This window comes from Babjeviella inositovora (genome assembly GCF_001661335.1).
Source record: "Babjeviella inositovora NRRL Y-12698 unplaced genomic scaffold BABINscaffold_9, whole genome shotgun sequence".
Classification (NCBI taxonomy): Eukaryota; Fungi; Ascomycota; class Pichiomycetes; order Serinales; genus Babjeviella; species Babjeviella inositovora.
The window spans coordinates 757,871-780,708 of record NW_017566846.1 but is presented as its reverse complement, the minus strand read 5'-3'; the positions used below and the strand labels follow the sequence as shown (position 1 = coordinate 780,708).

Here is a 22,838-nt window from a genome sequence, read left to right as displayed (position 1 = left end):
TCATTGTTGTCACCACCAACTCTAACGGTTCTTTGACTACCGAGACCAGCATTGTCACCGGTGCTCCAACTGGTTGCCCAGAATGTACCAGCTTCACTACTGTCATCACCACTACTAACAGTAACGGTGTTACTACTACTGAAACTGAAGTTGTTGTTGTCACTACCAACTCTAACGGTTCTTTGACTACCGAGACCAGCATTGTCACTGGTGCTCCAACTGGCTCTACTGTTATCGTTGTTACCACTACCGTTTTGGGGACTGTCACTAGCTACACTACCACTTGTCCACTCTCTGGTTCTGTATACACCACTACCGAACCAAATGGCTCTGTCACGACTATCACTACTTTGGTTCCTGTTACTTCTACTTCTGTTGAAGCTTCGACTGTCATCGTTGTTACCACCACCGTTTTGGGGACTGTCACTAGCTACACTACCACTTGTCCACTCTCTGGTTCTGTATACACCACTACCGAACCAAATGGCTCTGTCACGACTGTCACTACTTTGGTTCCTGTCACTTCTACCCCTGTTGAAGCTTCGACTGTCATCGTTGTTACCACTACCGTTTTGGGAACTGTAACTGTCTACACTACTACTTGTCCTCTTTCTGGGTCTGTTTACACTACTACTGATGTGAACGGCTCGGTTACGACTGGCACAACCTTGGTTCCTGTCACTTCTGTCCCAGTTGAACCTTCTTCGACTGTGATTGTTGTTACCGTTACTATTTTGGATATTGTTACTAGCTACACCACTACCTGTCCACTCAGCAAGTCGGTCTTTACCTCTACTGATGTGACTGGTGCTGTTTCATCTGGTACTACCTACGTTCCTTTGGTCGAGTCTACGATTGTTTCTACTGGTGCCAATGGCGCTATGACTACCGGAACTACTCTCGTTCCTCTTGCTCCATCCGCCGCTGTTTCGGCTACTGAAGCTCCTAACGGTAGCCCAGGTGTTGCCGAAACCGCTGTTGGGACTACTGCTACTCCTGTCACTTACATCACAGCCTCTACCGTTAATATTCGTGGCTCTAGCGTTGTTGTTTCTTACACTGTTACAGGTGCTACTGTCCCATCTGGTGCTGTTTCTGTTGTTGCCCCAAGTGCAACTGGTGCCCCAAGTGCAGCTGGTGCCCCAGGTGCAGTCGGTACCCCAGCATCTGTTTCTCTTAGCCCAGCCGCTACTTCTGGTGCTGGTTCGTCCTCTTCTGCAGTCCCATCGGCCTCTGCTTTGGAGGGTAAGGCTTCTTCTTTGGCTTTGAACTACAGCACTTTCGGTGCAGTCTTCATTGTTGTTTTTGGTATTTTGTTCTAGTCTCGATTCTGAACACATTCTTTTTCTTCTGACGTAAACGTTAGTTTATGTCGTGGCAAATTTTCCATGTTGGGGCTTATTTACCCCTGTTTCATCGATGACTTATTTGTCTTTTCGTTGCAGTACCTCGGATATTGTCTTATGTCTTCTTTTTGTTTCTCATTGTGTTTGAGTAATACCCCCTTTGCTGCGGTTCGCACACGAATGTCTCCTTTCATGGGTTTGGACATCTTTTCTGGTCGTTCATGCTCCACCTATTGTGCTTTCTTGGTTTGAGTCACTGACTTGGTTGGTGACGCTTTCTCGATTCGCAATTTTATTTCTTTTCTTTTGGAGATTTTTATCTCTGCATGGCTTTCTGTTGCATTTTAGCGACTCAGGAAGTTGTTTTGCGCCTTTTTCAGCCTCGTTTATTGGCTGCCGCATTTCTCGTACTGTGGTGGGTTAGGCCCTTTACGGTGTCGCTTTCTATATTTTGATCTTCTTGCTTTTGTGATCTGGGGAACTTGCCATTTTTATGTTCACTGGTTTTTATTCCTTACAAACTTTTTGTTGTATATCTGTTTTACCCCCCCTTCTAATTTTTGGAATACACGTATATTTTTATTTAATTTTAATCGTAAGACCTGGGCAAAAACGTACAACAGCTTGGCCAGGTAACTCTGTTCATGTGCATTTGGCCATGGCCGGTGGTGCGCGCACGTATACCCTAGCAATATATACGTGTAACATACCCTTTCGTAATCAGAACATTCGTGATACACTTACTGCGTATAATCCTATCCGTGAGATTAATATATTTGCCTGAGACGCTAACCCGAGCGTGAACGCCGTAGAAGGGACAGAGTGAAAGCAGCATAAAGACAGGTTGTCAATTCTACTTGTGCTGGCTTTATTTGGACCGTCACTTTAGTTTATCTCCCATTACAAAGAGGGCCCACCTACGGCCACTCCTGCGTATAACCATTGCTGAGGCATGTCCTACTCTCCAGCTCGTAATGTAAGACGCAGGGTGACAACAAATCTTATGAGATATCGTACTTTAGAGTCGGGGGAGGCATATCAGAGCAGTCTCCGGGTCGTGGAAAGAATAGTGGATCACACTAGTCGGAAAGACACAGAGCATATATGTCAACGCTTTTTTGTACCTGAGTTCTTTTCAAGTTTATCACCTACTTGTATACAACAGTAAACCTAATTATACGCATAGATCACTATGCTTTTTTAGGAGAAAAGAATCACTGATTCAATTAGACCCTACTATGGTTGACGATAAGAAAGGCCAAACTAGATACAACTAATGAAGTACAAGGGCGCTGAAATTATTAACGAATATGTTTGTCCCACAGTCGTAGCAAGTTTTTTTTTAACCTCCTGGCTGCTGGTCGCCTAATAATGGTATGGTATTATACCTGGGCCTAGTGATTGAGGACACGAGAATAACAAGATCAAGCGCGAGCCATTATAATTTTAAGCCAAAAGCTCCAAACAGTAATATATCCTACACCATTTCAGGAAACGGATCTCAACGCCTGGATTGCGTACAAAACTTGGATCCTTTGGCAGGATTTAAGTACGAGAATGATTCAGATAGACGAATGATTCAGATAGACGTTGCACGCCATGACAAATTCTTCATCCCCGTTGTCTCTTCAATCGTGAGTTCACCTTAGGTACTCTTTAAAGTACAAGAATTTAAATTCGAAGCTCGATCTAGTCACTTACAGCTTAGCTCATGCTCATTTAAAGTTCGCTCTCAACTCAAGATATGTGTAATACTCACATCGCATCGTGGAAGGATCTAGCATTGAGAGCTCTAGTATCTAATTATTTATATCCACAACTAGCTCGTTCAATCTATAAGTATGCAGTGGCTATGGCCAACCACGAATTTTAAACCATATCGCTCAATTTCACCTGTGTTGCTCTAACTCCAACTCCCGTTATCTGGTACTAGACATACATTTCTCTCGCATCTAGGTCCAAACCCAACCCATTTCACGCTTATCCTACGGGTATTCCTTCCGGCCGATATTCCCCTATCACCATTAAAGCGTATCAAATAATATTATAGATGGTTTAATCCAGTAGTGAATTTCAACCCTTAATATGCTCCATGAATGCACACGTTCGGCCAGACTCCGGCTAGGAAACTATATGCAAACTTCACTCGCCATCGAACTCAATCAGATTTGAAACCATATGTAAATCTGCTTGATTTTTCAATGTATCTTGAGTTTCGAAATCCACCCCCAAGCCTATTCCTGGATAGATTAGACCATTTTCATCTGTATTATGTAAGCCGCTGTCTCACACCGCGCTTGGCACTTGGTCGTGCAAAACCCACGTAACGTTTCTTTTTCACGTTTCTTTTTCTGCTTGCTCCAATCCGCTCAGATTAGCCTCGGATGTTGGATATAGAAGAGAGCCGTTTGCTTGGCGCTCCAACTCCCATCCATATCACCAACCGTGCCTGGACTTGCCCTGAACCTCCTTGGCTTTCCTTTTTAAACCTGCCGCCCCAGAGCTCTCCTAAGGTCCCCGCCACCCTCTCACCCCGAAGGCCATACGAACGCTGCTCCAGTGGCTCTATCACTCGTATTCCCAACAGATCTGCCCTTCCTCTGGCGTGTGTACCGTTGTGCCACCTTTAAGCACCAAGTCAACCACCGATTAAGATAATAGCCATCCTATTTTGTGCTTAGTTCCCGTTGCTAGCATTTCCATGACTGAAGTCTTATTCTATTCCCCTAGCGGCGCAGATACCGTAGCGGCGACCGCGGCGCGGCACTTTGCAATCACAGCATCGTTCGCATCTTTCAAGGCGCTCGTTGCGCACCTCTTTGTGTGTCCGCTGCTGGAGACTGACGCGGCGTTCATTACACTCGTTCTTTTTGACACGTACGCGTGCGCGTCCGCTGCCGCGGACACCCTCGATACGCTTGCGCCCGCGGATCAGGTTGTGTGCTTGGAGGCGCACTTTTTTTCACGCAACGTGCTCGTGGTGCCGTTCTACCAGGCGCCGGGCGCGCCGTGCGCGCTCGTGGATGCGCAGATGGAGGAGCTCGTGGCGCAGGTCGCGCGCGACCAGGAAGGCATCGCTACGCGCATTGCCACACTCCGCAGCTTCAATGCCATGGACCCGGAGATCAACCGTGGCCCACTGCATGTTGCAACCGTGCGCACCGTGTTGCGCACGTTGCTCGACACGCAGATGGAAGCTGGTCGGTTCGCGGCGCTGCGCGCGCGCACGTTTGTCGACTGTGTCGCGCGCGAACTCGATCTCCGTGCGATGCTCGGTGTGTCGCACGCGCGTGAGCGTTTCCTCGTACGTTGCATTGCTGCGTGGAACTTTCCGCTGCACGACCTCACCTGCAACGAGTTGACGTTGTGTGCCGCATGGATGCTCACACATGCGATCCGCCAGTTACCCGCTGAGCTTGCCCGCAAGGTATCGCCGAGTCACGCCTTCAACCGTACGCTCACTTTCTTGTTTCTCACACGCATGGCCTACCGCGCGGGTAATCCGTTCCACAACTTCCGCCACGCGGTGGACGTGGTACAGGTGAGCTTCTACTTCTTGGTCAAGTTAGGGTGTGTGCCGCGCTTCCGTGAGTTTGAGGAGTTTGAAAACGACCCGAATCGCGAGGTAGATCTTGGAGAGGGCGAGAATCCCACGCTCTCACAGGATTCGACCCCGGCCGATGACAGTGCGACAGCCTCGCACCGCGACACTCTTTCTATTCCTGAGCCTGACGCATCCATTATGGCCGCCACTTCGTGTGCGTCCGACCCGCTCCTCACACCCATGGACTGCCTTCTCCTCCTCCTCGCGGCCGTGGGCCACGACACGGGCCATCCTGGAACAACCAATGCGTTCACCATCCAGAACCGCGGCTTCCTCGCGATGCTCTACAATGGTCGCTCCGTGTTTGAAAACTACCACTGCGCGGAGTTTGCCTCGATTGTGTCGCTGTTTATCACCACTGAATGGGTCGAGCCCGTGTACCGTGAGCTCATCCGCGAGGCAATCCTCGCAACCGACATGGCGCACCATTTCGAGTACATTGAGAAGGCGCGCGCGACCGCCAGTACGCATGCGCTCACACGTGCGGACCGTTCACTCGTGTGCGAGCTTCTCATCAAGTGTGCGGACATCTCCAACGTCTCGCGCCCACTCCGAGTGTCCGCACAGTGGGGCGTTGTGCTCGGGCGCGAGTTCGGCGAGGTTGCGCTTTTGCAACAGACACTAGACGGGAACTTGCCTAGCGCTGCGGCCGCAGCGTGTGCGTATGCGCCCTTGCCTCTGTCGGCGGACGAGGCAGTGGCCACCCACCTGGGCTTAGTGAGCGGCCAGTTGTTTTTTATTTCGACGTTTGCCGAGAGTTTGTTTGCATTGACGGGTGAGGTGTTCCCGGAGTTAAAATTTGCGTACGAGTTGGTCATGGAGAACAAGCGGTATTGGGAGGGGAAAAAGAAGCCGCTAGAATAGGTACATATCCCCGAAAGAATCCTTCTCTGCACCGAGGAACATGCAGAGCTTTTTTTTTTTGACCCAAGAGCGCCCGAAATAGATTCTGCCGTTCAGAGAGGATTCACTCAAAATATTTCCGAGAGAGACCGCTTGAATGACTGACTGGACAAGGGGTCTATCCGTGGAGACATTGATGCATTTACGCAAAGATTGTGTCTTCCTTGATTGTTGGCGTTGTTTCCTCTCACGCCTTTGTCTTTGCATATGGTTGGGTTATCTCCTCAGCTGTCTGAGTGACGTTGCTGGGTTCTGGTGTTACTGATGTATTTTATTCGTTTCCGTTCGTTTCTTGCTTTTTGTCGTGGCCCAGAACCTCTTTGTATATTACAATATAGAAATATGTAAGGGAAATTAAGCCGGGTGAGAAACCGAGGCAAGAAATCCGTCGCCCCTTGGTTGTAAAGCAACCAGTCTGCGTTCTAGGGGGGGGGGGGGGGGATTATGGAGCACAAGTTCTATATTTAACTTAAACCCCCAGTTATGTTGTTCCAAGTGCATGATTATCATAACGTATAACCCCTTTCCTATCGGAATCTAACCCAATTTAAAGCCGAAGTTCCATCTACACCTGGTTCTTTCCATCATGACTCATTATCTATTTCAAATACCAAACGCCTCGCATTTACAAGTTCAACTCCTGGATTCTCTCGTCTACATCCAAAACATTATCGATCCCCGAAGCTCCTGGCGTGCTACCAATCAACACACCCAGCGTACGCATCACCGGCGTGTTCAACATGCTGACGCTGCCAAACATCGGTGTTTCCGTCCCGGTGGAGTACATTGGGGGCGAAAGCGCTTTAACGGCTTCATACGTTGGGGGCACCTCATCATCCCACGAAATCCCTAACCCGGATCTCTCCGTTAAGAAAAGCTTGAACTGCATCCTAAGCACTCTGGCCGCACCGGTGGGGATCCCCACAACTGTCGCGACAGGCGCCGGCGCAGGGCTGCCTACAGACGGCGTTCCGGGGCGTGAGGGCGCCGGAGACGGAGCTGTCGAATGGAGACCACCGCCCACTGCGCTCTGGAGCAACTCCTCGGCAATCACCACCTCGACAATGAGCATGTGGCTGACCTGAACCCCTAACGTCGGGTCGTCAATGTCACACGAGACGTTTGGAAGGCCGTACTTGGAGGCGACTGACGATGCGGACGAGGCTCCAGAACTGGCTAATACTGGGGTACCCGGCTCGCTCATATCTCCAGCGCTTGAGGCCGCAGCAATATGCTGGTTGATCCCGGTGGATAGCTCGATCGCGTTGATTTCTGCGACGAGTTCGATCTTGCCCCGGCCCGAGAAGTCTGATTTCCACCCGGACTTGACCTCGCCGTGGGTCACGGTTCGGACTTCCTCCACGTACAAGTGGTCCGCGGCAGGCGTCGTTTGAGGGGTTCCCGGGGTACCGGGAGTACTTGCCTCATCGTCGGCCGGATGCCTCTCGGCCGGATGTCTCTCGGCCGCCTCGTCGTACTCGAGATCGCGATCACCAGTCTCGTCAGGGTTGCTGGCGGGTCCCATGACCGGGGCAGGCGCAGGGGTAACCGACATGGATGTCTGGACCGGGTGGTAACCGCTGTTTCCTGGGGCGCTCTTGGTCGGGAGGGACTTTACGCTACGCTGGTGCTGCTCCACAACCTTGAGCTTAAATATGTGGTTTTTGCACGCGCTGGCCCTGACCTTGACGGTCTCCTCGATCCGCCAGCTGAGCTTGCGCATGCGCCAGCGTCGTTCCTTGGTGGTGATGTTGTCTAACTTGATCTCAAGCGGGAAGTGTGACTTCGGGTGGACCACGTTGGGCAACACCGCAGTGGCCGTCACATCGGTTGGAGGAAACACTCTGAGAGATGTCCGGTCCGGCCCGCGGAGGATGGAGCGCAGAATGTGAAGCGGAAGCACGCATCGGATGGTCTGGGCGCCGGTGGAGCCCTCGGCCACAAGCTGATAACGGATGAACGAGCTAGAGTTCAGTCCAAGGTGCGAACTCGCAGGAAGGGAGCCCGGAAGCAAGTGTGAGAAAGGAAACGCCTGTGAGCCCTGCTGGAATTGTGCCGGCTGCGTGAGTACGTCCCAGCGCGCAAGCTCCGTGGTCTGCGTGCGGCAATCGGCGCAGGAGGCAAGCGCAGTAGATGGCGCCACAAAGGGTTTCGCATACTGGATCGTTTGCTGGAGATAAAGCGTGACCTTGTTGATTTGCACAGATGTGGCTGTTGAGGAGGTTACTTGGTGCGAACGGACGGGCATTAGCTGGGGGGAGACCGCGATGGAGGAGCTACCGGATGCTGGGTACGAAGAGATGGAGGAGAGATCAAGGAAGGGTTCTGGGACCTCCAAGCGGAGTAGTCCAGAGAGGAGGGAGCCGGTGGACTGGGTGGGAGGTCCATAAAGGATGATTGGGGGCAGCTCCAAGGTTACCGTGAGGATGAACGGGGGCGGCTTACCAGACCTGGTCGGCTTCGCAAGTCGGCCAGGGGCAGGATTCGAGTGGTGGAACCGCGAGAAGAAGGACATTGCAGGCTGAAAGAGCAAAATGTCAGGGGGGGGGGGGGGGGGGGGAGCTCGCAGGGTTGTTTTTTGTAAGTGGTATGACAAACTGTGGCGTTAAACAAGACGGCAAGAATCTATCACCAACCTTGACCGGTATATTTTAAACACTAACGATAAGATGCGAAAAGAAAATCTAGGACGAGGTGGAGGCTTTGCGGGGATGCAAATAAAGGTTGGATGAAAAAAATAAAAAAAAAAGTGTGGCCTTAGTTTACATACCAACCACGCCAAGGATCAGTGCCGTGGCGGGGACTGGTGGGGGCACGTAGTCATGCTAGGCGAGTCACCGTCCGATAACGGCCGTGGTCCATCATTTGGAGCAAGAACGGGGGTTATTTTGGTGGTTAAGTGGACATAAAAAAGAGGAAATACAAGTGACAAAATGGTTTGCCGCCGCCGGAAACATATGGTCTGTGTTGGTGTCTATTTGGCGGCAGTGCGGACCCCTTTTTGCTGGAACGGGGAAACCTGCGATTGAGGGTGCAGGAGCGGGGACATCCTTCGAAACTGGCGGGAGAGCCGAACTACATCACGTGTATATTCGCCAGGAAGAGAAAGGTAGCACGTGCTACGGACAGGGATAGACGTAAAAATTATGGTAAACACAACCGATAACGAGCCGACAAAAGTCAGATGTAATTTACATTCTGCAAGATAGTAACTTGGCTGTTGGTGGTATTGTCGTCACTTTATACGCTTCCATGCACGAGTGTGGTAGGTCCAAACCACCATGGGAGTTATACCAACTATCGGGGCAAATTGTGATGTAGGTAAGTTCCTGATCGGAGTAGGCAATCCATCTGAAAATGTTTAAAGAAATACAAATCTAGTGACACGGTGTGGCTTGGAGGAAAATACCGTAGGTCTGAGCTAGAAAGCTGTGTGTGCCTCATACATATCTCCGAGATGCCAGATACTGGCTTGGCAATCGACGTCATAGAGTTTATGAGAGAAAATAACCACGCTGCATTACTCCTTCCTGAGGAATATTTTCCTAAACAGAGCCCACGATATAGATGATGTAACTAATATGGAAAAACACCTTTTCATCGAAAACGATAGCCCCCTGATAACTTGATGGTTCTGAAAGAGTCTAAGAATGTGAGAAAACCAAGTTACATGATAGATCTACCATTTGCTGATTGTCCCTGAACACTCTTTTACGCTGTTTCTATAATAAACTAACCGTTATACCTACAAAAGGTACTCATGCGATAGGCTTTATTCGATTTAAACCACAACCAGATAAGTTGAACAATATCATGTCACGTGTATTGTTCATCCCCATCAGTTTCCCAAATTAGACTAGCATCCCACCAAGGTTGGAATAAGTCCCCCCTTGTGTGATTGTGGCGGGGAAACTATCTTTTAGTCATGAGTAGTATCCCCACATTTACGTTTTACGTGCTATTACTTTCTCGCGTTACACGCTCTAAATTTAGAATCAACTTTGGTTGATTTATCTCTCGGAGATACATTTGAGTTTTGTATATCTTACCTTTGTGATGAATAAAGGAGGTGATCCACACGGGTATAGGATCCTCGTGTATGAGAGACAGTCCAAGACCTGAAGCTAAAAATAGACTAGAGGACTTAACTGCTCTGAGACACGGCCTTCCACTTACAATTTCAACGTGCCGTGAAGACAGAAGGCCTGCTGGACATGTCCCTGACCCCACGTTTTCCATGATGCCAATCCTAGGCTGCCACTTATCAATCCCAAGGGCTCTAAACTTTATGGGAGACCATAATATGCTCAAATGGCACCTTTTGCACACTAGCAAGATGTTGGTCCTCAGATGTCGCACCCAGTACAACAATTAATTGCTTTGATATTACAATGCAACCGCCACTTGTTTCAAGCCGGGTGTGAGTATCACCAGATAAAAAGGTTATGGTTGTAACCGTTTTTTTGAGACTCATCAACGGTGCTATATGGACTTATCTCATGGCTGTTAGACGAGATGAGCGCACGATCTTTTTTCAGTGCATTAACTCTCTCGTAAGCCTACCCAAGACTGTTTTTTATGAGCACCTCAGCTGGAAAATCGTAATTGTGGTCTGTGTCTTGGAGTTTACAGCTGCGGGCTTCCTGCATGTTCATAAGGCTCGCGTGAGCTTGGGATTGGTGCATAATCAGTGCCATAATATAGAGGCACGTGGGGAGCTTAACACGGATGCCGATAAGATGTTCTGCATTCAATGTATTATATGTGTCAAAAGCTGGGAGCTGGCGCACGTGGAATAGCACACGGCGTTCCATACGGATGGCCAGATGAGATACAAAGGTAGCGGTGTACATTCTTGGCAGTACAATATATAACAGCAACAGAGTAGATGTCAGCTTTTATGACTGGAAATGCCGGGTGGTTTTGGAAGACTCTCCAACGGGGGACACCACAGCCAGACACGGTTCATACAGTGCTTGGAACTCTGGCATGGCTATAGAAGAGATAGCAGGGCTAAAAGCCTATAGAACACTTTAAATTTGCACCCTCTGCCAGAACGTTTCTAGGCCACAACAAAACAAGGTACCAGAGCGACCTGGCTTAATGCACGTGGATGTCGATTCAAGCTTTCGTATCGCATCCGACCCAGGCCCTTAATCTCAAAACTACTCTCCCGGTAACGTTCGAGGATCCCCCCAGCCAGCTAGCAATAATGACGAGTTGTCACTTACCTTTACCAACAATTTTGTAGACTCGCGTGGACCAATGTTGCACGTGCGTCGCCTCTCTGCAGGGACAGAAATTGGACCCGCAATTAGGCTCGCACGTGGGCCCCATTTTCAACCTTCTGTGCGTGTGCCTCTGCATAAAATGCGACCATATATGTAGATTCCACCGATAATAGTACAAAGAGGGAAGATGGGAGGCGGACGGCACCCAGGGAGGGTACAGAATCTCTGAGAATCGGACAGCCCAGACTCTCCAGGCTTCGTAATTAACTAGTTCCATGGCACGCGAGCGTACGTTTAAGGTTTAATTAATTGGTCAGATGCACACCCATGGTCGTAAAGGTTTCCACCGGTGCCAATACTGTAAATTGGAACACCAGTAATTTGGGCCAAAACGTTTTCGGTCTACTTGCTGTTACTATTGGTATAGCTCTCGCCGGTTCGGTTGGTTACATATCCTATATATAGCCGGAAACCTGCACAAGACCCGGATAGACTTGACCCCACAAGTCCAACGTCCTAAACGTACCACTCTGCAAAGCATCGTTTAAGGGTTGTAGCAAGACGATATAACAATACTTCAACCATAAATATTGGTGTACCCTCCACAAGCTCCACTAATAGCTTAATGCCAAACACCACCACACAGCACCCAAACATGGTGCCTCCACCGCCAAAATTCAAACCCACAATCATTCAGATGAAAACATCCTTCTCGCCGGTGATTTCCAACACAAACTCCGTGTTTTCGAACGACTACGAGCTCTCACTGCTGTTTCCGGTGGACTATGCGCCGCCAGCTTTGCCGAAGCCGTCTCCTCTCATGGGTCCAAAAGGCTACGCTTCATCCCCGCTTCTCTATCCACTGGATGAGGCACCGGCAGTGAAACGCAGAAGACGCTCGTCAAACTCCATCAGTCCTACGGAATTGGCCAAGAGAAAGCAAGAAAACAAAACGGCGCACTCGATCATTGAGAAGAAACGCAGGATCAAAATGAACCGCGAGTTTGAAGCGTTGAAATTCTTGATCCCAGCATGTAGAGAGGCCAACCTGTTGCAGTCGCCGCCCATGGGGGCCTCCATCGCTAGTTCTGCTGCCTCTTCTAGCAACAACGGTAAGATCGATGGGATGCACAAGCTTACTATTTTGCAAGCTTCTGTCGAATACATTCTCTACCTCCACCGCATCATAGAGCTTCAGAACACCGAGTTGGCGACCCAGGCCCCCTCAGCGAACAAGTGGGAGCTGTTTGACATCGGGTTCACACAGTTTGGACTCAATATCAACGAGTACCGGAATATCGAGCAGGACTTTGATTTCCACCAGGCCATGAATCCACCGCCATCCCGTAAACAGCCTTCACAGGTGGACCCGTTGAAGGAGAAGGATATTGTTAGAGACCCGTCGCTTAAGTATATCAGAAAGCGTTCTGCATCGTCTATTTCATTCTCAGGTTCGTATTCTGGATTGGGCGCCGACCTTCAGCTTCCCAGTCCAGTCATCACTCCCCAGATGACACCATACCGCAATTCCACCAGCTTTGTAAAGCCTGTGGCTCCCCTGAAACCACTTTCCCTGTCCCCGAAACTTGATCCGAAATTAGTTGTGGTTCGCAGTCTGTCGCTTCCGGGAACACCGCTGGCCAACGCTCAGACACCACCAGTCCACCTGTTTACCCTCCCTGATTCCGCTCTTGAGTCCTCCTTCATCATCTCTCTGTCAGTGTTAGACACGACCGAGAAGGGAAAATCTCATACGGGGATCGTGCCTGCTAGAAACGGCTGTATTTCCGAAGGAGGCTCACCAATGATGAAAGCTGTGAAAGGGAGCGACGAGGTGAATGGGGCAGAAGTGGACGGGGCAGAAGTATTGATGATGCTTCGAAGAACAAGCAACATCAGTAGCTTATTAAACTAGTATATACGTCCTACCAAAAGGTTATGAATGGTTAGAGATTGCCTCCCGGTGTAAATTCTACTGAGTCATATGCGCTTAATAGATCAGTAAAACGGGTCTGATATAGTTGAAGATTCAGGCCCCCCAAATATTTAGACAGGAAGCTAAGATTACGGTCAAGCTGAGAGCCAACTCTTAGAGGCCACCAGTCCAGAAACAAAGCACTTTGTGACCAAAAAGTAGAGATTAATGAAATAGCCAAACCCCTGGGCAGTATTCCCAGGTCGAACCCCACCCTCTGCCACCACTGACTTACCAATAATAAAAAATCGCCGAAAAAATCTTAAAGCAACGCAAAGTTACAGCCCACTGATAGGCAATTATTTTACCCGGGATACTAATAATGTAATTAAATTACTTACTCAAAGACTATTTTTGATGGCACGTGAATTCAAAGCAATTAGCCATGATGAAGATTTAAAACCTTTTAAGAGCTTTGGTGAGACGGATGGCCAACTGAATTTTGTAACCACACCAATATGCATATTCCATTCAAGATTTGGCCAGTGCACCGTGAGCAAACAAACCAGATTGTAAATCGCTATGCCTGTGAATCACCATGCTTGTGGATATTTCCTTACTTTTTATTCTCCGTAGGCAGTGCTTGGCTTTTGTTGTGTCCAGTTTTTATCCTGGAATTTTACTCCTCCTCTGCGCTTATAGCTTTATGTCCAGTAAACCAAAAAGGCAAACAATCACAGTTATCGGTTCACTATCTAATCGTCATAACCTTCCGCATCTGTTTGTCATTCTCTGCAAGCGTACTCTCGCCGCCTACCCGCGCCTTTGGCAAATCCCACACCTTCCAGAACTTTAGATTCTCATCGCCGCTTGTTGTTGCGACAGTAGTGCCGTCCGGCGATAATGCGCTGTGCAATATGCGCGAATCGTGCGCGCGCACAATCTCCCCCGTCTTCTGCAACGTTGGATAACTGTAGACCCCTATCGAGTTATCTGGATACCCGTGTGTTGCCATGATCTCCTGCCCCGTTCCATAGCTGTAGCCCCACTTAAGGGACGAGATCTGGGACCCAGTATCGATAGAATTCACGCGCGCGCCCGTGGTGGTGTTCCAGAAATGAATGTATTTGTCGGTGGATCCGCCACCGGTGGCGAGCAAGCTCGTCTGTGTGGGGCACCACGCGAGCGCCTTAACCGCGGCGTTGTGCGCGGTCTTGCTGAAACGCGGCACCGCTGCACGCGCATCCCAGAGATGCACCACGTTGTCGTTGCCGCCCAGTGCAAACTGCATACCGTCCGCGCGCCACTCCAAGCCACACACCTCGGCCTTGTGCGCGTTCGTGATCGTCTGTACTGCGTGCTGCAGCACACGTACGTCGTGGTGTACGATGTTGCCCGCGCGCGACCCAGACGTGATGAGGTGTGACGACCAGCAGTGCGACAGAAGCCGCGTAAGATCGTCGGAGCCCTTCATCGTACGGAGCTTGGAATTGGACTCTATGTCCCAGACTTCGAGAGACCCGTTTTCCTTACCGATACTGAGATAGCATCCATCGTCCAGCCACCGGAGCGATGATACAAGCACGTCCGTTTCGGTGAGAAACCCCACATGGCCAGTAGATGCGTTCCAGATGTATATAGACAGCTCGAGCGCAATACTGAGGAGGTTTTGTGGCGACCAGGAGAGGAGGTTAAGGTAAAAATCGTCCACGATTCCAGGCGCATCGAGCACGCGCTCGGGGCTGGTGGGCACCTTGCGCGCGCGCGCGGCGACGATGGATGGTTTGAGCGTGCGCGTCACGGTTTGGACGCCTCGGCCGAGTAGGTCGATCGTGGGTTTGCGCTCTGGCGGTGCGGGTTGGAACTGGAGAATGCGCTGGTTCATGTCCAAGCCACAAGCCACCGCAACGGAGGATTTGTAGTACTTGGAGGTTTGTGCACGGATGTATGTTTCGGGCGACGCGCTGGCCGCGGGTGCGGGTGCGTCGTCGTGGAGGCGGTGCGCGGTCAGCGCGCGCGACGGGATAAAGCGATCCGCAGTCAGGGTCCGAACGAGCCGGCGCCGTCCGGGAGAGCACGTGCGCGTGGCCTGTTCGCTGAGCCAGTCTGACTTTACTACGTCGAATTTTGGTGAAAGAAGACTCTTTGCTGCTTGCGGGGTGGGCGATACTGGGTTGAAGGCCACGCGCTTGTGGGGCGATGCAGTTGCCGGACGATTCACTGACGTTGTGAGAAGCGGTTTTCGCCCGAACGGGGAAGGCAACGGGTCTGCATTGCACTTGGTGCTTCCGTGGCGATGTGAGGTCGTTGACTTTGGCGTGTCGAGGTATAGCGACATGAATGAATGCCAATGCTGAATGCTAATGCTGAAAGGTCAAAGATGCCCGAGAATGAAGACCAGGAGAGGGTAAACGAATGGTATGGTCTTTGTTTGGTGAGGGAGCTTTAAAGTGTGATTGATCGTATGAAGGCGAAAGCTAGAGGAAATAGCCCTCAAGTTATGACAGTTCCTTCCAGGAGCAAGGACGCAAAAAGAAACGACTGGCTCAAAGCGGACGGTAGCAAAACAACCAGTATGCATGCTTTCCAGAACTGGTGAGGGTGTTTGCGGTCTCAGGCGTGGAGCAGCGCTAGGGGGTACAAAAATGTGAAATTTCGTGCCGCGCATCGTTAATTGTGTTTTGGTTTCGGCCCGATTAGGCAATCCATAAAAAGTTTTCCAGCGGCAGGGCGTGCGCGGTGTCGTATGTCACGTGCACATCACAGTGATGTCACATGACCTTTGGCACCTGCACGTCGGTAAGAATCTTTTTTTTAAGGGCCGAGGACATATCCAGCTTCGGATGTAGCTTCCGTTAGCAGTCATCCTATGACTCATGAATAAATGGGGGATTTCGGCGCTTTCGACCACCCACTAAAACGAAGACGGACCTCACCAGACATGCCTGATTACTTTACCCGCATTACCCAGGATCTTGGATTCATCCACAAGGCGCATATAGCGATGTACGGCCAGTTGGCCAAGGCTTTCGCCGCGCTCAACGCGCTGATTCCCGATACACGAGACACTTCGTTGTTAAAGCTGGATGTGGCATGGGTTGCGGAGAAGTGTGCCGATGCGGTGGAAACACTTCAAGGTCAGACCTCTGCTATAGAGCGTGTTTCTGAGGACCCTGTAAACTATCCCTATGTCGCGGCCTTTGATGAGTCCTGGCGAAAGTTTAGCCGAGAGATCTTTCTGGATTTTACAGCCACCATGGATGCCTTGTTTGAGGATGCGACGTTTTACGACTGGAAGACAAAGAGGCCGCAACTTGTGGCCGTTGGCGAGGCAGTGCTGAAAGTGACGTTGCCAGAATCGTTGGCCGCGATAAGAGACGAGAGATATTTCACGGTGTTGCAGGCGGTGCTAGAAAAGAGACGGCAGGTGCTACTGGAGGCTGTCATGACGTTTATTAATTGACTACCTGTCCAGTGTATGCCGTGTCTGAGAGTACTAGAGGGGCCAAGGCTGGTAATGACCAGCTGAGCATGGTGTATGGGTTGAACCTACGCCATTATGCCTAAGAGTTTGAATCTACGCCATTATGCTTAACAGTTTGAATCTGATAGTGTCTAAAGAGATACATTCTTAGAGCTAACATGGGGGTTCCCACAAAGGAATAGATCTTGATACATACGCCATCAGAATGGCCATATCTTAATGCGCTAATCTGGGTTTCAAGCCTGTGTTTATAATCCTTGTCTTATTGAGGTTAGTGGTTTAGAGGGTTGCTTCAAACATAGATACTTCGCTATATTAACAGGGCATACGGGATAGATGGCCCCTAGTTACGGCCTGTGCCATTCTGAGGAGGGGCCAGCCAGTCGCCAACGTCGATTGGGGGATGTACACTGACAAAAGGGCATAGATAATAAGATGTAAGTAAAATGCGAAGAATCGAACGAGCCCGATCAGCATACCAAGGTGGGAATGAATTTTTCTTTAAAGGCAACACGGATGAACGAAGAAATATTCGGGCTAACCTTGTAGCGGTTATGAGACTCAATACCCGGAGTTTCCCAGAAAAAACGAGATTGCAATATTGGTAAAATAAAGAGAATAACGCCTTTGGAACCCATGAAACTGGGGATGAAATAAATGAGACACGAGTCTGATTACTGTATTACCCTCAATAGTTCCTGTACTTGTCCCAGACCCCGGCGTCTTGGATGAAGCTGCTGAGCAACTTGCCACAGCCGGTCTGGAGCAACGGATGGCCAGCAACCACCACCAAAAACTTTTCCAACCCGGCACGGCGTTTCTCTATCACCTCAAAGTCGAAGCGTTTGCTAGTGAAAACCTTCCCAGGCAAACTCGGGATGATGACCCGGGTGCTAGTGCCTGGGGCAGACTCCAAAATCTTCTTGAAAAGCTCAAAGTCTGAATAGCGCCGGCGTACGACCGACTCCCGGTTCTGGAATGTAGGCAAATTGGTGCGGCAGATGATTTCGTAGTCGGTGTACGTATTGCCGCCGCTGGTGTGGGTAAGTGGGTTTCTGACCTCGATTTCTAGGAAGTTTTCGGGCTCCGCATAGATATCGTCCAACTTCTTTCGTGTCAACTTGGACGTGGACTGGAAGGACGAAATGGGTGTGAATGGTTTGGACATGAACAGCAAGCTTTACGGGTGATTAAATGAGGGGTCTGATAGGCGAAAGTGGCGTCTAATGGAATGGCAAACTTTCAAGGCGTGGACTAAGGAGCCGAAAAAGATGTACCAGGAGAGTGATAAGACTTGATATAGGAAGTGTGGGAGTAGTGTAATGTTGACGTAGGTCCAGCTGTTGGGATATTGAATCTCGTGACTTCTCTGTAGTGTGACATAGTGGATACTCCAAGCACGTGCCGCAGTACCACGAAAAGCATGACTGTTTCTCCACACTCCAGCCTTACCGTTTTATCACGCCTAAGAATTTATACAGATTTGTGAATAAACCATTGTGCTTGCCGATATTATCGCCAATATAACCCTTAGAATAGCCCAAAACCCTCATATGATGTCGATCTTGTTGGGTAAGCCACGTATCTATTACGCTGATGTGGCCGTTAATCTTGGCACGAAAACCAGGGGATCCAGATAAGGAAGGAGCCCTTGGTAATGCCACAATAGGCTAATTTCGGTATAGCTACAAGACTCAGAAAAACATCGACCAAGTCTCAGAGCTATAAATCCATGAAATGCATCACTACCACTATTTCCCAATAACGTGTACATGTGCAAGGCGAAAATCGGCCAAGTTCCGGTAGCAACATGCACACAGAACAGAGACACGATTTCTGTACGAGGGGATAACACCGGCTTTTCATTATATCTGAGATATCCCAGACTATCTTCATTAAACCAAGACTATCTTATAAGCGAACCGAGTCTTCCGTTATTCATACTGGACCAATATTATGCACAAATACGGTTTAACGTTCCGGAAACGACCGGTGCACGTGATCTGTATCATCCAAACTATCTGCGCTTACAGCTGTGTCACTTTCCGTTTTAACCCTTACTAAACCCCCACCAATAATGATCACGTTACATATTTCAAACTAGTTTAAGGAGTTACTTTTAATTTTTTTTAAATCATTTCTATTCATTCTAATCCTTTTATTCATTCTAATCCTTTTATTCATTCTAATCTTTTTATTCATTCCATTAGCAAACGGTGTGGCTACGCTGCCATTTACACTAGTCTACTGTTCCCAGAATTACCCCGCTAAGTGTAAACCGCAACATGCGCTCTTACCGCGACATGCGCTCTTACCGCTTCTGAAAACTCGGCGCTTAACAAACATCTTATCTACCTCCACATCTGATACATTCTCAGACCCTTATTCACACAATGGACCAAAACCTCCCGTTTGAGCGGTTTGACCAGCAGTACCTCAACGATGACGACCAGATATACCAGATGTCACAGCCACATACTGAGGAGGCGGGCGCGATTGAGACAGCTCCGGAGGAGGACGACATGTCTGGGGGCGTCTTTAGCAATGTGGGTCAAGGATTGAACGGCCGCTATCGCACAATGATGATGCAGTATTGGCAGGAGACAATCAACTCGATTGAACACGACGAACACGACTTCAAGAATCACCAGCTCCCGTTGGCGCGCATCAAGAAGGTCATGAAGACCGATGACGAAGTGCGCATGATCAGCGCGGAGGCGCCAATCTTGTTTGCCAAAGGCTGTGACATATTCATCACCGAGTTGACAATGCGCGCGTGGATTCATGCAGAAGAGAATAAGCGCCGCACGTTGCAGCGCTCAGATATCGCTGCGGCATTGACGAAGAGCGATATGTTTGACTTTTTGATCGACATTGTGCCACGCGAGGAGGAAAAGCCCAAACGTGCGCCGTCTTCGTCTGCACCCGCGCCTGCACCCGCGCACCACTCACAGCCGTCGCTGTCGCGCTCGCTGGTCAGCTATGCGCATTTGCCTACCCACGACCCCGCTCCCGTGGAGGACGCGTCCGCCAAGAACAACTTCAACCAGCAGCACCAGCAAAACTTGCTACAGCAGCATTTGTTGCAACAGCAGCTCTTGCATCAGCAGCAGCTCGCGCAGCAGAAGCAAGAGCAGGAGACCGCTACCGGGCCAGCTGACGAGTGGCAGGACGTACCGATGCCCGCACCCGAGTTTGCGTATACCCACGATAACGTCGACTTGGACGTGGGGACGGTAGATGCGGGCGCGTTCACTGTCGAGGAGGAATTTTAGGTTATGTATTCTAGGGATCGCTAATGTATATTATAAACGGCCAGACGCGTGGCACTTCGGGAAGGTAGGGTAAGGCGCGGTTACTCCTGCTAGCTCATGGCTAAACGAAAGGTTTACTAAAGTATCAGTAGAGTTTTCGTCGAGGCATTCACTTTCCTCGCCATGCTATCGGTACCTGCTGAGCTAAAAGCTGCACAAAACTTAAATAGAAGCATATATTACGTGTGAGGACGTATTAAAAAGGCAGCCAAAGACTAATTGGGATATTACTCTTTCTTAGTGTTTTCAGCGTTAAAGAAGTTGACGCCCCAGATCTCACCCTTACCGGCAAACCATTCGTGGAACCCGCTGGCAGGTACACCGGTACCCCAGTTTGGCCTGTCCTTTGGTGCCTCCAAGGTGACACCCTGGTTCACCTTTAAAAACAAGAAAACATATCTATGCTTCCCGGTCCCAGGTGGTGGGGCTGGCCCCATGTAACTGATCAAGTTACTCCCCTTGGAAAGATCCAAGAGGGTGGAGATTGACTCCACGGGCGCTTCTTTGGACTCAATCTTGGCATTCGAGGTCGGGGTCAATGTCAAACCAGAGACAATCCAGTGGCAGTACTCGGACCACTTCTTTTCGGTTCTGGATGGGGCGTCAGGGTCAGTCAAGATTAACGCGAACTGGTCGCCAGGCTTGATCTCCGCACCGGATTCTGGGTGTAACGTGAAGGAAACCTGGGGCTTGTACTGGACATCACCTACAGGTAAGACGTTCCCCAAGGCTACCGGTTGGGATTTGCCCTCAGAGGTGTATTCCACGGTCAAAATCCCCTGGGACTTGAATCCGGGGGCCTTTAACACGTCGCGCTCGATGTCATGTTGGCCCAAGGATTCAGTCAAGGAAGTGGTCATAGATTTGAAGATATTCATTGTGGATAGAGATTTTGCTGAGTTTAAGAATTGTTAAAGAGTTTTGTCAAGGAAAGTGGAAACATTGGTTTAAATAGCTCGATTAAATCATAGATCCGGAGCAATCATCCCTGGGTTATGCCAGGCAGACGCACGGCATCCCGCATAATCATGAAAAAAAAAGATGCCTCCAGCCAGATTCGAACTGACGATCTCCTCATTACTAGTGAGGTGCCTTACCAACTTGGCCATAGAGGCGAACTCTGGTGAGAAAAAAGACTGGATGTATACACCAAAACGTAGAATATAACCAACCTCTAGATTATCGAACTGGTACGTTCCAGACCCGAGAGTTAGTAAAATTTGGAAGATATTTAGAGTCAAGCGCCAAAAAATACTTACAACCCCGTATATCTATCCCTTTGATTATATAAACTTTTAATAGCTTGTACTGTGCTATGGTATTCCACCACTCCCTGTGACTACACGATATCCGCGAGACTCTATAGCATTCGGTACGTTCCCCTACCAGACACCCGCGGCTGATTCTTTTCCAACTCTATTTAAGGCCTGGGTGAAAAATCCAAACGGCCAGTAACGTTTCACACCTCTACGCCATGTTGAGAGGGTTATACAACTACTCCGCTAGAAACTTCAACACCAGTCTTCTCAAGCAATCCCCAGTAGTCGCCAGATTCCTCCAGTCTTCCAAAAACGAAGACACCTTTGCCCGATACAAAGAAAAGCTCGAACAAAAAGCTCAACAGTATGTCACATTACCGCTTATTCCTGCCTCGTACTAACCTGTCAGAGTCGGTGCTAGTGATATCAACGACCTTCAAGCCAAGTTGAAACATCAGATTGATACGCACAAGCAAACGTTTGACAAAATTGACCCGTTGAAAGAATTAGAAGAATACGAAATCAAAATGGCCGAGGAACATAAGGCCAAGAAGGCCACGGAGAAAAAAGCCAGAGGACCTAGATCCGCAGAAGTGCCAGAAAAGCCATTCAAGACCTTGGAATCGTTTGTTGACGTCAACAAGATTAGCCAGTTGACCAAACAGGAGGTGGAGTTCATCTGGAGGGCTCGTTTCTTGGGCAAGGAGGGTGCGATGCACGCGGTCGCCCCTACCCGAATTTTCAAGAGAATGTACGATAACGCCAGAAAGCATGCGATGTTTATCTTGCCGTTACCTAAGGACAACAGTGATGGTGTGGAAATGCACTTTGTGCAATGGGCCTTTGTGGGGCCGCACACCGCCCACTGTATGATCACCACCGTGGCGGAGTACAAGTTGCACAAGGAGTATGCAAGACCACACACCACTTTGATGTTTCACTCGGAGTTGTCCGAGCTCCAGGGTTTGGTCTTGATGAACGGAGCCGTCGAAAAGGAGTCGTCAATCACGCTTCCAGAGGCCCAGTTGTTGGTGTTGAACGTCCAGAGATTCTACGGCGCCTTGGAAGACTCCCCTGCCAACCAGAGAAGATTGAAGCTTCTCGCTGACTTTTCCTCCGGCAGTCCTGATTTCACCGTCGAGGAGTTGATCATCGAGGCCGCCGCCATGGAGAATTAGTATTTATCCTGTATAGCTAATATGAATACCGCTTCCGACAGAGTAATTGTACCATTCATCGTGGCATCATAACGTTGAACTTTTATTCATAGCCAGTAGGGTTCTCGCATACAGAACAACCCTCAAGAAACTATAGACTGGCAAAGCTGGTCTGCAATATCGTGGAAAGAGTAAAGATTATACGGAGTGGACTATTTGGTTTGAGTTGGGTATATACCGTGAGAATAGAAGGAATCTGACTCAAGTTGGGCACCGAAGCTCGAATTGTGAGATGCCATTTATGTAGGCATACAGTGTCATACGTGGGGTAAGGTATGCTTTGGATTTTTAAAGCTTTGCTCACAGAGATAAGGTTAGATGGAGGATACCGCCAACATTACTGATTAAACCAGTAAATGCTGCACTTACAAGCTTAGCAGACAGACACCACCAACCTTGCTGATTAACCCAGTCAATGTTACACTCACAAACTTAGCAGACAGACTTTTTTTCTTTAACCATCATATACCTACTCCTTGACAAAAACAGCAGCAGCACCCATACCGGTCCCGATACACATAGAAGTCACTCCAATCTCACCAGTCTTTAATTCTCTCATAATCGT

The 22,838-nt window shown here is 49.4% G+C and overlaps 13 protein-coding genes and 1 non-coding gene across 14 annotated transcripts in view; 7 read left to right on the top strand and 7 right to left on the bottom strand.

The window, feature by feature from the left end:
* Window positions 1–1,581, top strand: BABINDRAFT_155193 (uncharacterized protein; the record flags this gene model as incomplete). The annotated part of the gene is made up of 1 exon (XM_019127278.1): window positions 1–1,581. A coding segment is annotated over one exon (1,322 nt), but the record flags the coding sequence as incomplete, so codon positions are not given.
* A 1,704-nt stretch (window positions 1,582–3,285) lies between these two features.
* Window positions 3,286–3,746, top strand: BABINDRAFT_155178 (uncharacterized protein). The gene has a single exon (XM_019127277.1). It carries the CDS (start codon window positions 3,443–3,445, stop codon window positions 3,671–3,673), a length of 231 nt encoding a protein of 76 aa, XP_018984267.1. The 5' UTR covers window positions 3,286–3,442; the 3' UTR covers window positions 3,674–3,746.
* Window positions 3,747–3,781: 35 nt separating this feature from the next.
* PDE2 (3',5'-cyclic-nucleotide phosphodiesterase) lies at window positions 3,782–6,269 on the top strand. The gene has a single exon (XM_019132441.1). It carries the CDS (start codon window positions 4,048–4,050, stop codon window positions 5,812–5,814), a length of 1,767 nt encoding a protein of 588 aa, XP_018984266.1. The 5' UTR covers window positions 3,782–4,047; the 3' UTR covers window positions 5,815–6,269.
* Window positions 6,270–6,290: 21 nt separating this feature from the next.
* BABINDRAFT_162594 (uncharacterized protein) lies at window positions 6,291–8,411 on the bottom strand. Its single transcript, XM_019129430.1, has one exon. It carries the CDS (start codon window positions 8,366–8,368, stop codon window positions 6,479–6,481), a length of 1,890 nt encoding a protein of 629 aa, XP_018984265.1. The 5' UTR covers window positions 8,369–8,411; the 3' UTR covers window positions 6,291–6,478.
* A 1,752-nt stretch (window positions 8,412–10,163) lies between these two features.
* Window positions 10,164–11,063, bottom strand: BABINDRAFT_162593 (uncharacterized protein). Its single transcript, XM_019129429.1, has one exon. The coding sequence runs from the start codon at window positions 10,704–10,706 to the stop codon at window positions 10,413–10,415; it is 294 nt and encodes a 97-aa protein (XP_018984264.1). The 5' UTR covers window positions 10,707–11,063; the 3' UTR covers window positions 10,164–10,412.
* Window positions 11,064–11,739: 676 nt separating this feature from the next.
* On the top strand, window positions 11,740–12,999 carry TRY6 (Try6p; the record flags this gene model as incomplete). Its single annotated transcript, XM_019130563.1, has 1 exon — window positions 11,740–12,999. The coding sequence occupies one exon, from the start codon at window positions 11,740–11,742 to the stop codon at window positions 12,997–12,999; it is 1,260 nt and encodes a 419-aa protein (XP_018984263.1).
* A 368-nt stretch (window positions 13,000–13,367) lies between these two features.
* CDC20 (ubiquitin-protein transferase activating protein) lies at window positions 13,368–15,667 on the bottom strand. The gene has a single exon (XM_019129428.1). The coding sequence runs from the start codon at window positions 15,335–15,337 to the stop codon at window positions 13,751–13,753; it is 1,587 nt and encodes a 528-aa protein (XP_018984262.1). The 5' UTR covers window positions 15,338–15,667; the 3' UTR covers window positions 13,368–13,750.
* Window positions 15,611–16,695, top strand: BABINDRAFT_155154 (uncharacterized protein). Its single transcript, XM_019127276.1, has one exon. The coding sequence runs from the start codon at window positions 15,884–15,886 to the stop codon at window positions 16,460–16,462; it is 579 nt and encodes a 192-aa protein (XP_018984261.1). The 5' UTR covers window positions 15,611–15,883; the 3' UTR covers window positions 16,463–16,695.
* Window positions 16,696–17,171: 476 nt separating this feature from the next.
* BABINDRAFT_9150 (uncharacterized protein) lies at window positions 17,172–17,651 on the bottom strand (the record flags this gene model as incomplete). The annotated part of the gene is made up of 1 exon (XM_019132919.1): window positions 17,172–17,651. One exon carries the CDS (start codon window positions 17,649–17,651, stop codon window positions 17,172–17,174), a length of 480 nt encoding a protein of 159 aa, XP_018984260.1.
* A 1,315-nt stretch (window positions 17,652–18,966) lies between these two features.
* HAP5 (Hap5p) lies at window positions 18,967–19,389 on the top strand (the record flags this gene model as incomplete). The annotated part of the gene is made up of 1 exon (XM_019131326.1): window positions 18,967–19,389. A coding segment is annotated over one exon (423 nt), but the record flags the coding sequence as incomplete, so codon positions are not given.
* Window positions 19,390–19,799: 410 nt separating this feature from the next.
* TFS1 (Tfs1p) lies at window positions 19,800–20,775 on the bottom strand. The gene has a single exon (XM_019127275.1). It carries the CDS (start codon window positions 20,673–20,675, stop codon window positions 20,025–20,027), a length of 651 nt encoding a protein of 216 aa, XP_018984258.1. The 5' UTR covers window positions 20,676–20,775; the 3' UTR covers window positions 19,800–20,024.
* A 64-nt stretch (window positions 20,776–20,839) lies between these two features.
* Window positions 20,840–20,912, bottom strand: BABINDRAFT_t262. The gene has a single exon. It is a non-coding gene; the product is annotated as a tRNA-Thr (tRNA).
* Window positions 20,913–21,545: 633 nt separating this feature from the next.
* On the top strand, window positions 21,546–22,278 carry BABINDRAFT_162586 (uncharacterized protein). Its single transcript, XM_019129427.1, has one exon. The coding sequence runs from the start codon at window positions 21,584–21,586 to the stop codon at window positions 22,232–22,234; it is 651 nt and encodes a 216-aa protein (XP_018984257.1). The 5' UTR covers window positions 21,546–21,583; the 3' UTR covers window positions 22,235–22,278.
* Window positions 22,279–22,484: 206 nt separating this feature from the next.
* BABINDRAFT_155098 (thiolase family protein) overlaps window positions 22,485–22,838 on the bottom strand; it is a 4,327-nt gene continuing 3,973 nt past the window's right edge. The window contains exon 2 of the mRNA XM_019127274.1: window positions 22,485–22,801. Within this exon, the coding sequence (XP_018984256.1) occupies window positions 22,735–22,801 (67 nt within the window). The 3' untranslated portion in view covers window positions 22,485–22,734. The remainder of the gene's footprint in view (window positions 22,802–22,838) is intronic.

Bases quoted from the DNA above. Each gene is read 5' to 3' on its own strand.
- BABINDRAFT_155178 (XM_019127277.1), top strand. From the start codon at position 3,443: ATGCACACGTTCGGCCAGACTCCGGCTAGGAAACTATATGCAAACTTC.
- PDE2 (XM_019132441.1), top strand. From the start codon at position 4,048: ATGACTGAAGTCTTATTCTATTCCCCTAGCGGCGCAGATACCGTAGCG.
- BABINDRAFT_162594 (XM_019129430.1), bottom strand. From the start codon at position 8,368: ATGTCCTTCTTCTCGCGGTTCCACCACTCGAATCCTGCCCCTGGCCGA.
- BABINDRAFT_162593 (XM_019129429.1), bottom strand. From the start codon at position 10,706: ATGTACACCGCTACCTTTGTATCTCATCTGGCCATCCGTATGGAACGC.
- CDC20 (XM_019129428.1), bottom strand. From the start codon at position 15,337: ATGTCGCTATACCTCGACACGCCAAAGTCAACGACCTCACATCGCCAC.
- BABINDRAFT_155154 (XM_019127276.1), top strand. From the start codon at position 15,884: ATGGGGGATTTCGGCGCTTTCGACCACCCACTAAAACGAAGACGGACC.
- TFS1 (XM_019127275.1), bottom strand. From the start codon at position 20,675: ATGAATATCTTCAAATCTATGACCACTTCCTTGACTGAATCCTTGGGC.
- BABINDRAFT_162586 (XM_019129427.1), top strand. From the start codon at position 21,584: ATGGCCGAGGAACATAAGGCCAAGAAGGCCACGGAGAAAAAAGCCAGA.